Source organism: Drosophila innubila (genome assembly GCF_004354385.1).
Source record: "Drosophila innubila isolate TH190305 chromosome 2R unlocalized genomic scaffold, UK_Dinn_1.0 1_C_2R, whole genome shotgun sequence".
Taxonomy (NCBI): Eukaryota; Metazoa; Arthropoda; class Insecta; order Diptera; family Drosophilidae; genus Drosophila; species Drosophila innubila.
In genome coordinates, this window is record NW_022995374.1 from 10,676,531 (window position 1) to 10,688,266 (window position 11,736).

The 11,736-nt window shown below is 38.7% G+C and overlaps 2 protein-coding genes across 5 annotated transcripts; one reads left to right on the forward strand and one right to left on the reverse strand.

Annotated features, from left to right (window-relative positions):
• The first annotated feature begins 4,796 nt into the window (after positions 1–4,796).
• On the forward strand, positions 4,797–8,407 carry LOC117783866 (ADP-ribosylation factor GTPase-activating protein 2). Its single transcript, XM_034621419.1, has 6 exons — positions 4,797–5,172; positions 5,248–5,571; positions 6,462–6,608; positions 6,729–6,881; positions 6,939–7,782; positions 7,848–8,407. Exons 1-6 carry the CDS (start codon positions 5,092–5,094, stop codon positions 8,000–8,002), a joined length of 1,704 nt encoding a protein of 567 aa, XP_034477310.1. The 5' UTR covers positions 4,797–5,091; the 3' UTR covers positions 8,003–8,407.
• Positions 8,408–8,596: 189 nt separating this feature from the next.
• LOC117783867 (skin secretory protein xP2) lies at positions 8,597–10,818 on the reverse strand. 4 transcript variants are annotated; one of them, XM_034621424.1, is made up of 3 exons: positions 10,618–10,818; positions 9,677–9,847; positions 8,597–9,582 (listed from the first exon to the last, which is right to left on the reverse strand). In XM_034621424.1, exons 1-3 carry the CDS (start codon positions 10,694–10,696, stop codon positions 8,801–8,803), a joined length of 1,032 nt encoding a protein of 343 aa, XP_034477315.1. In that variant the 5' UTR covers positions 10,697–10,818; the 3' UTR covers positions 8,597–8,800. The 4 variants fall into 4 exon arrangements, with proteins under 4 accessions (XP_034477315.1, XP_034477314.1, XP_034477313.1 ...); XM_034621423.1 differs by having other exon boundaries at positions 8,597–9,597; XM_034621422.1 differs by having other exon boundaries at positions 9,677–9,868.
• Between the last annotated feature and the right edge of the window lie 918 nt (positions 10,819–11,736).

Sequence of the window (11,736 nt, forward strand, 5' to 3'; positions counted from 1 at the left end):
TTTTTAGATGCGGCATGTGTTTCGTTTACAACAGCATATACATTAATGACAGCTATATAGTGTATCGATGACAATTGATCTAGTTCCGAGATTTGTAAGCAAAACTTTTCAGTTGTTCATAAATAATTCTCTGTTAAGACCGTTAATTTTAATTTTATTTAGTTCCTCGATTTTATTACATAATGTTGGCTCAAACAATATTAAGCATTTCCAACATTAAAGTGCAAGCTCCAACAAGTGATTATAAACATATTTATTCGATAAAAATGTTGTTAAATATTCTGTTCATATGTTCAATGTTCTCCATTGGTTCTTGCTTCTAGTGAGCACGTTCCGTGAACAAAAACTAAAAAAAAATCTAATTAAGGTAGATTCTGTTAGTTTGCTTTTACAGAAACCAATTTTTTTTTTTTTTTTTTTGCTATATTAACAATTGTTGAAAGTTAAATTTTATATTTAATTTCGCGCCTTACCATTTTTAGCTACAAAGACTTTTTAGATTGTGGCGGTCGGACAATATACCTGTATAAATTAGTAGGGGGATTCCTAAGCAGATTCGGATTTAGTTTTGATTTGGTTTAAGCAAATCTGAATCAGTTTTAGGTATGACCCTTTTTGCACACTAATTTGATTTTGATTTCGAGAAATTTAAAAAAAAATGGCGGGAAAACACAAATTGACAAATAAAAGTGTGAAATCTGCTTCTCTAATACTTTTTATTACTCGTTTGGTTGCAGAATAGTATAATTAGAATAATACTAACTGTTTAGCAGAGCTTTAGTGCTTTAGCTGCACTTTTACACATTAACAGCTCCTTTTTTATCCGCATCTTTTTAAGCTATTTTCGTGCATTAGCTTTAATTCTCACAGCCCTTTCTTAGCTGTCATATCCATCTGGGAAATGTTTGGTAATTTTTCTGCATTAAATATATCGTTATTAAATTATCCATTCTTGAAATGCTAGAAACTTTCAACATTCTCCAAATTAAAATCACCACAAAATCATTTTGTCAAAATGTAAGCAAACACCAAGGGTCGCCAAATAATGTTATCGAAATGCACGGTCTCAAATATTGACGAAATGAAATCAAAACGAAATCAGCTTCAAATCTGATTTTGTGAAAAATTATACAAGCAATTGGTTAAAAAGGCAATAAGATTAATGAAAAGAACTATATAAATTCGAAATAAGATAAAATAACAGTGATAATTTCTATGAATGTTAGGAGTCCGTCACTTCTCCGGGTTAGAAGTTGTTAGCTATATTCTAAATCGATAATAGGGAATTCGACAAAATTCTAACCAAAATTTTGGAAAAGTTTTCTGAAACATTAATTTTTGATATCTATTGATGGATCTATTAAATTATCTATTGATGAGAAACAAAGTTAAAAGGATCTAAGCGGAAAAATGATCTATATCCATTTTTGGGCTGCCACCCCTTTCAATTAAGTAATCTTTTTCAAGGTTCTGGAATCAACGATTTGAATCAACTGAACTAAATGACCAACAATCAGAAGTTAGTTTGCGTGTTCACTTTAGGAACTAGTTTAATAAATCTTAGTCGCAACAATTTGATACAACTCTACAATAAACAAAAACCTTTTACAAAGTGGCTCGACTTGATTGTGACTTTATATATAATGCAAATGGAGTACGACATGAATCAAGTTTGTCGCTTTTGCACGCTGAACTGTACCACACTGGAAAATATATTTGGGGAACGAGAAAGGACAGACAATGAGCCAATCTTGATTGTTATGCTGAAAAGTTGTACCACATGTGACATCAGGGAATTCGATTCATTGCCCCAAAACATATGTGGACCCTGCAGATCGGCTGCTAACAGTTCATATCATTTCAAGATGCGTTGCGAGCAAAGCCAACAATATTTTAAGGAGCTTCTGACCGATAGTGAACAGAAGCCTGACTTTGGCAATTGGTGCTTTTTAGAAGGTAATTCAAAAGAGATCTGTATTAAACAAGAGCAGGATGAGAATGTCTATGAGGACGGTAAAGGAAGCTTATTAACTGTACAAAAAACCAATGTAATTCAAGATGAAGACGACTCTGATGGCAGTGAAGGAAGCTCAAAAAGTAAAGACAGAAAGCTTCATGACAGTCCTATCTGCAGAAAAAGATTTCCGACAAGGTCAAGATTGAAACCAAACGTTAGAATACATTCTAACGATCGCCGCTTCAAGCGCCGCCCAAAGGCTTTTAAAGCCAATAACAAGCTAAAAAATCACAAGGCGACTCATACAGACGATCGACTCTTTAAATGTGAACACTGTCCGAAGGATTTTAAAACTAGTTGCGAGTTAAAAAAACACCAGGTTACTCATACAGACAATCGTCCATTCAAATGTGAACACTGTCTGAAGAATTTTAAAACCAACGACAATTTAAAAAAACACATGAAGACTCATTCTAACGATCGATTCAAATGTGAACGATGCCCGAAGGATTTTAAAACTAGTTACGACTTAAAATATCACCAAGTGACTCATACAGACGATCGACCCTTTAGATGTGAACAGTGCCCGAAGAATTTTAAAACCAAGGCTCATTTAAGACTCCACATGAAGATTCATTCTGGCGATCGGCCCTTCAAATGTGAACGCTGCCCGAAGGATTTTAAAAATAGTTACGAGTTAAAAAAACACCAGGTGACTCATACAGACGATCGACCATTCAAATGTGAACATTGTCTAAAGAATTTAAAAACCAAAGACTATTTAAAAAAACACATGAAGACTCATTCTGACGATCGTTTCAAATGTGAGAACTGACCGAAGACTTTTCAAAAATCAGCAAATTACCTAAGAAATAAATCAAGGAAATAAATGGCCAAGAGATATATTTATTTCATCTGATCATATGGATCCCAAAGTACTTATCTAATGTGTCAAAGCTTAGGTCTCTTCCTGAAAATTGCTTTTGTTATCTTATTTTTTTTTTCACAAAAACAAAAAACTTATTAAATAGTAAAACTTAAATTTTTTATTTAAAAATAATATAACTCTTATTTTTAAAATTCATTTTAAAAATAAAAAAAATAAGTTTATTTTAATTGTTTTTAATATTACTAGCTATAATTCGCATCTTAATACTAATAACACTTTAGTTAATTTGGGAAATACAACACTTGGGTCAAAATATATTTAGATTTAATTATTATATTACATTTTATAACTTATTTTTTGGAATTGAAAAATAAATAAAAATCAAATATATTTGATCTTTTTAATAACCTTTTAAAATAAGAGTTAAATTATCATTAAAGTTTAATTTTAATGTTAAGTTTCCTGCTTTTTAAGAATTTTTCTTAAACTTTTTATTAATATTTAAATTGCAGAATAGTATAATTAGAGCTATACTATTTGTATATATGGTCCGGGCCCGGGTCAAAAAAAATATTTGGGGTCTTTTTTTTCAATCTCTTAAATTACTTACAATATCTTAAAATAATGTACTTCTGAATTCTTTAAAGATCTCCTCGTAGCTATATGTGCTGGCTTTCTCGTGCTCTATGGAGATGGTCATTAAATGATGTAGCCTCTCTTCGCTCATCGTATTCCTTAATTTATTTTTTATTAAAGCTAATTTACTGAACGCCCTTTCTCCAGAAGCCACAGATGGAGGCAGAACGAGCAAAAGTATTAAGGAGAAAAAAATTATTAAGACGGGCAGACCCGAGCCCTGACCAAAATTATGAAAAAAATAAAATTTTAAGTGATTTTATCAAATTCTTTTATTTTTTCCATGCTCTAAGAAATTTGTAATTCACTTCTTTTTCTGTAAAAAAAATTTTTTTGTTGCTAATTTTTAGCAATTAAGATATTTTTCTTCGTAATAGGTATTTCAAATTAAGCTTGCTAATCATATCGGTAAGATACAATATTACGCATTATCAGCTCCATTTCGTCTTTTAACCATTCTTAGCTGTTATAACCATCTGGGACATTCATAGTATTTATTATGCATTAAATACATAGTTATTTAACTATCAATTCTTAAAATGCAGGAAACTTTCAACATTCGCCATATTAAAATCGCAACACAATGTAAACAAACACCAAGAGTCGCCAGATAATGTTCTGCACGGTCTCAAATATTTTCGAAATGAAATCAAAACGAAATCAGCTTTAATTTTAATTTTTATTTCGCCTGGCAGCCCTACACCTTTTGTATGGATCAGCTGAGAACAGCTGGTCGGCGAAATCAAATCTGTAACGAAACCAAATCCGAATCTGTTCAAGGAATGCGTGAAAACATAAATTGACTAAGAAAGTATAAAGTTCTTTTAATTATGGCCCGTATCGAGTATCCCAGAATACGTTCTGGTAGGTCTAAAACTCCATATAAAAATTTCTGTGCCGTAACGAGAAGAAGAAGAATTTGACAGCTATTCCATATAAAACTTTTCGCCGGCGGAAATTTCTGGTCTACTCGAAACTGGCTTTTATCTTGAAATTTTCAATCACTTATTTGAAATTAGACAACAATTGTTAAAACCAACGATTATCTTCTTTATCTTTTGACTGTAGTCATTACCGCCGCAGATCCTTTTTGGAAAGGATCTAAAATGGCAAATGATCTAGATCCTCTTTCAGACTGCCACCCGTTCAAATGACTGAAACTTTTCAGGGTTCTGGAATTAAAGACTCGAATCAGATGAACTAAATGACCAACAAAAATCAGAGATTGAGCTTGTTCGCTCACTTAAGTTATTAGTTCAATTGAGCTGAATCCGAATCCGAATTGACACAACTCTAGTGTAAAGAGCTCATCTCTAACGTGAACGTGGAAGAGACTGGAACGAAAAATACACGTCAAAAATTCTTTAAACGAATAGCAAAGACAAGCATTTAAAGCATTTCCAAATGCACTTGATCCAAAATTTAAAAGGTTTGCTTTAAAATTTTACTAAAAAGCAGCCGACGTTTTGTAACAACTGCCGAACAACATCCCCGCTAACTGCGAGTCCACATCAAGAAATCTTTAGGCGGGTGCAGCCACGAAAACAGAAATCAGAAAACGGCAAACAGTTGACAATTTATAATCTAAGAGGGAAAGATAATAATAATCATGTCGAACAGTGCAGCGGGACCTACAAAACAAGAAATCGAAGCCGTATTTAGTCGTCTGCGTGCGCAACCTGCCAACAAGGTCAGTTCTTAATTTCCAACTCTCAATTATTGTGCTAATTTCGTTGAGTGTATATCGATATTTGGGTATTTGTAGTCCTGCTTCGATTGTGCAACAAAGGCGCCCACCTGGTCCTCCGTCACGTATGGCATTTTTATATGCATCGACTGCTCCGCAGTGCACCGCAATCTGGGCGTGCACCTGACCTTTGTGCGGAGCACCAACCTGGACACCAACTGGACCTGGCTGCAGCTGCGCCAGATGCAGCTGGGCGGCAATGCCAATGCTGCCCAATTCTTTCGCTCTCACAACTGCACCAGCAGCGACGCCCAGGTCAAATACAACTCCAGGGCAGCTCAACTCTACCGGGACAAGCTGGCAGCACAGGCTCAGCAGGCGATGAAGGTACACGGCACCAAGGTGAGTTTAATCTATCGAGATGCGCTTCTGCATGGTGAAATTATAACAAGGTGACCTACGCACTCACCACTGTCTCTTTTTGGGTCTTATGTGAACAAACCGTGGTGAATAACTTAAGTTGGGAAGATATAATAAATATGTATAAATTAATCTTGTTGTCGAGAATAAGCTGACATGTATTGACTTCGAATTCATGCCGTTATAAATTCCACTATCATAGATGAGGCGGAGTGGAAAATGGATGATACCAGAATCAGAGTATGGCGAAAACTCTGAATATTTTACATTAACTTAAAAATTTTATTGTTAAAGCTGAAAGTGATTTTTGGTTTGTTAAAGTGTATATGTCAGTCATAAGGAGGCTATTTCGATCCTATAAAGCGTAAAATTCTAGATCAGTATCAACAGTCGAGTCGATTTAGACAAATTCAACCGACTTGTTAGGCTATCCGTCTAGAGACATTAAATTTTGCCTTACTTAAACCAATTTTATTTTGAACACTTTTGAAATTTGCATTTATACTAAATTCGCAATTCATAGGTTTCTGAGAACAATATGTAATCTATTTCAACTTTTAATAGAGCCAAAAGTCCAGAAATGGTGATAAATCCGTTTAGTTGGTAACACCGCTAACCATTTTATTTTTTCGTCTCTGTCACACCAAAATGCTCTCAGGAAGCAAATAACATTGAGGCCTCAGAGTGAAGTGAATACGTCAACTTGTTATAATTATATCATGGAATTACCCAGTTGTGTTTTGTTATTATTTTTGGCTTGAATTACTAAACATTTAAACCCGCTAACAAAAAAAATGTTCCCGTTCTTGCTTGCGCCTTTTTCTTGTCATGGAATACTTTTTCCACACACACTCCCCGACACACACACACAGCTGCACTTGGAGCAGACGGCGGATAAGAGCGAGGGAAATGATGCTGCCAAGCTGGAGGACGAGGACTTTTTTGCGCAATGCGACAATGAGAATGCCAACGCGCTCCTGGAGAACAACAACTTCAGTCTGGTATCCACGAATGTGAAGGTAACATATAGGCTAATATACTTAAACGCCTTTGCAGTTTAATTTAAAGTTGACACGGATTTCTTTTGCATGTGTTTTCGCCAATTCCAGTCGATTAATCCATGATGCTTTTTCTTTCAGTTGGAGACAAAATCCGCGCCGACGCCTACAGTGGGAGCAGACACGAGCATCGCTGTCGGAGCTCCCAGCGTGGATCTGTTAAATTCGTTTGTGGCGCCTACAGCGGTGCCCTCATCCATAGGCGTTCGCAAGATTCAGCCCAAGAAGGGAGCAGTAAGTAAAATTCACATACACCAAGTTTAGTTTGAAATAAATCATATTTTACTTCAGTTGGGAGCACGCAAAGTAGGCGGTCTAGGCGCCACCAAGGTTAAGACCAACTTTGCTGACATTGAAGCTCGCGCCAATGCGGCGAATGAGAGTAAGACGGCAGCGGCTGCTGCGGGCGGGATGATTGATAAGCCACAAACAGCTGAGGAGGAGATGGAGACAGTGGCAAGTATGCGGTTGGCCTATCAAGATCTGTCGCTGCAGAAGACACGCGAAGAAGCCAAGCTGAAGAGCATCGATCCCGCCAAGGCCAAGCAAATGGAGCGCCTGGGAATGGGCTTTAATTTGAGAGGCTCTGATGTGGCGCACTCGGCATTAAGTGACATGGAAACATTACAGCAGTCCGCTGCCCCTAAGACTAGCAACCAGAGCAAATTGGCGGCGCTAGAGAATGATAACTTTTTCAATGATCATTCGTTAAATTTGTACGGCGGCGGGGGCGATAAGAAGGAGACGAGCACTAGCAGCTCCAGCAAGCTGGACAAATTTGAATTGGATGCGCTGGGCTATGAAACCATTGAGCCGATCGGCGGAACGCATAGTAACATTACCTCAATGTTCGCTGCCAGCAGTGATTACGATAAGCCCAAGGCGACTAGTAGTGGAAATGGATCATCTTCCAGCAAGAGCAAAAGCAGAAGCACCAACTCCAGCCTTGATCCCGTTGCGGCACAGCAGAAGTTTGGCAATGCCAAAGGCTTTGGCTCGGATCAGTTCTTTGCGAGCGAACAATCATCGGCCGATGTTAGCGCGAATCTTAATCGATTCCAGGGATCGCGTGCCATATCCTCTTCCGACTACTTTGGAGATGGCTCGTCAGGAGGTGGCATGACCAATCGCAGCAGTAATAACCCAATTTGCAACTAATTCCGTAAATGTTGTAATTTATATACTTTGTACATTTTGCAGGCACAGGCGGGTACTCGACGGCAGTCAACTTCAATGCGCCGGATTTAGATGATGTGAAGGAGAGTGTTCGCCAAGGCGTTCACAAAGTGGCCGGCAGGCTGAGCAATCTGGCCAACGATGTCATGACATCCTTGCAGGACAAATATGGCTACTGATAGTGGGCAGCAAGCAGTAGATTCCGCGTTAATTTTAATGATTTTTTATACATATTAGTCTCACTCCACTTTAGCACATGTGCAAAATGGTTATAAACAATTCCAAGCCGACAGCCAGGTGGTGTTGAATTTAAGGATTAATTCCAAGATTCTTGTATAATAAGTAACCAAGAAAGCGAAAGCAAAATCAACCAAGTTAAGCGTAGTGTCTTCTGAATTCATATACACCGAAATATTGTAAAACTAGCGCATTGAATGCTGGAAGCATAAGAAAATTATACACACAATGATATCACAATTGAGGAACAACCATTAGCTCTTAAGTCGAATCTGATCGCCGATGTTATTTGTATGAAATTTTGTTTTTTTAATACACCTATTTAAGGCATTTACTTTTCTAGGTTATACTCTGTTGTTAATTCTATTGAATCCTTGGTTCTGTATTCTCTGCATTGAGTTTGATCTTCGTTTATTGTGTTTGAAATTATTATGAAACTGAAAAGAGTGTATAAAATAAATTCAATTATGCATTGCTAAAGGCAATTAAAAATGTTAATTGATTCAATAGATAGATAAAATAATCACACGTAAATATTTAAAAACAGAAAGAACTTTTATTGTGTTTATTGCGTTCAAAAAAGTTTACAATTCGACTAATAATTACAAAACTCTTTGTTTACAGACTTCGAAATGAAGGTATTGTTGCACCTGGCGATGTATGAGCAAGAATTGGTGGTAAATCTTAAAGTGGCATGGCGTTGCAATGGGAACGAGCATCAGTCAGAGAGCACTCATGGCTTAATGGCGACGCTTGCTGGGATTGGGACGGACGCGAGCGCGTACAGCATCTGGGGAGCCGTAAGCGATGGCATGGGAAGTGGCAGCACCACCCTCGCCCGTGCTGAAGGAGTTGGCAATGGCAATGGCGCCACCGTTGGTGCCTCCAAAGTCAATGGGGAAGAATGTGCCAGCGGGCAGAGGAGCGGGCTTCTTGACTGGCTTGCCAGCGGGAGCAGCGGGCTTCTTGGCAGCAGGGCGGCGAGCGTTGGGAATGCGAGCTGGGTGCTTGACCACGGGCTCGGCAAGTTCCTCATCATCCTCTTCGACATCGTCGGCAACTGCGTTCTCAGCCTCCTCATCCTCAATGGCAGCCACATGAGCCTCCTCGACATCTTCGGCAGACTGGTCCAGCTCAACAATAACCTTCTTCTTGGCGGGCAGGTAACGCTTGGCAGGCACAACGGCGGCAACTGGTGCAATGGGAGCTGGAGCAGGCAATTCCTCCTCAGCAACGGCGACTTCAACAGCTGGCACTGCAGCGGCCTCTTCAGCAGCGGCGGCAGCAGCTTCCTCAGCGGCAAAGTGGAAATCACGGGGCACCTTGGCAGCATCGTCGCTCTCCACGGCAGCTTCCTCCTCAGCACCGTTGTTGGTGTCGACGGCAATCTGGACGACTGGCGCCTCTTCGGGATAAGCCTCGGCAACAGAGGTGGCACCATGAGCACCGGCAGCGCTCAGAGCATCATCAGCCTGGGCGCTCTCCGCGCTGATTTCATCAACACTGAGTGCCACATCGGACTCTGCGTGATCGCAATCTTTGTTAGATAACCAGGGGAATTTTTGGGTTAGTTGGGATTGTTAGTTTGGATGGTAGGTTAGGTTCAGGTTGCTTACCCTTCAGATATGTGCCAGTGGCAACAGTCTCACCAGCCACAAGTGCGCTGGCCGCCTGAGTGGAGCGGGCATGAGTGCGTCCTGGCTGCACATACTGCATGTACATGATCCTCTGCTGGGGACCAGCTCCGTACCATTCAGCGGCAGCGGGCTGCTGGTAGTACACCATTCCTGGAACAAGGTATTGCCGATCTTCAGTAAATGCAGTGGAATCGAATGCAAAGCGATAGCGAGTGCGAATTTTTAAATGAAAATGTTTTATGGAACGAAACAATGAATGAAATTTATGAATAGCTCAAATTGTGAGACATAAAAGAAAGTCCAGGTGGAATGTAGCATTAATCGATTAGTCAATCTTTGTAATATCAGGCTGATTTCAGACGTGTATGAAGAGAATATGTTAATTTCCTTAAGGGAAGTAGTGAAAATAGACAATTGAATTTTAAATGGACATAGAAATCACAAATAATTATGTGGTGAAGTGAAAAATTCCAACTAAAATTGTACTTGTCAAGAAACAAATGAAAGGTTCCAAATGGTACTGGAATCCCAACCAGTTCTTTAAACCATTTTTTTTTATTTTTCAAGTATATCTATTTGATTTGAAAAGTAGTTGAGATAAGATTAAAGCAAATTTTAAAGTATTTGTGTAAACCTTAACTAACATTTTGAAATAATTGCATATTAAGGGAAGATTCAATTATGTAAAATAATTTAATCTAAACAAATTGTAATCACGCTTTCCAGCTCAGATTGACTTACAATCCTTATTAACAAGAGTGTTCTAGAATTACAAAACAACCGAAAATCAACCAAAAGCCAATATGTACTTGGTTGGTTTTCGGTTGGTTTAAATTTCTGAAACACTCCTGTTTGATATGATTTTGTTATTTTGTTCAACAGTGTTATCCTTTAGATGTTATGTCACTTTGTTAACTCACTTTTTCTGGCAGGCAATGCATCACCGCTGGCCACAAAGCCGACGATCACCAACAAAGCAAACGCAACACTGAACTTCATGTTGATTGACCGATGTTTTGGCTATTTCTCTTTAAATCCTTGCGAGATGGATGGCAATTTGTGAAATTGAATTAAATTTATTAGATTCGCGCACTGATCACAGCAGGAGCTAAACTTGACACTGAAGTTTCCACCAAAGAAGTGATGACTATCCAATGGATCGCGTTAGATTTATATACGAAAGCAGATTGGCAAAAATCGTACAAAACGAGCATAATGAGCTGTTTGCTATAACTCGGATATACCCAAAGTGGGGCCTCAGGTCCCCTGTTTAGTATGCGGCGTAGGTTCTCCCTGGAACCGAGTCGAGCTGTCCGAACGTGCGAACAGTTGCCAGTTGCCAGTTACCAGTAACCAGTAACCAGTTGCTAACAACGACACCATCAGGTGGATTTCTGACTGGATAACATTAACTGAATTTGCCTTATCGAATTTCGAGGCAAGTGTAAAAGTATGGAGATCATTTCGATCGATTTAGCTGTCACTTTATGAATCTCGTTATGGTTAATTCGATAACCCTAATATGGTCAATTGAAATCTAATCAAAGATTTGGTCCTTCTTTGCTAGTTTCAGTAAATTGCGCTATTTTATTTGGTAAATATATAATGCTCGCATGTTAGCCATAACAATAAAATTGCCCATTTAATTTTAAGGTCACTTTGTAGACCCGTGGTATTGTAGAATGGCAAGTGGAAACGAGGTTTATGGGTGCGTGTGCGGCTTATTGCCGTTGATAAAAGTGAACCGCCTAGAGAATTAAAATAAAGCTGAAAGACATGCAGTGCATAAATAAGATGGGATGGGAGATGGTCAGGCAATCTGAGGTCCAACATGGTCAGAACAGGAAGACGGTGTGGAAGGGTGTATATGATTCATCCTGATACCAAAATAGATGTGCAGTACAATGTAATTGCAGTTATATGATTCATCCGACCGACCGACAGACGGACCGACTGTCGACTGACGTCAGTTGTTCCTCTGACGTCTTCACTGGGCGCCACCTGTTTCCTTTTAAAAGTCAATTATTACTGTTTCCCTC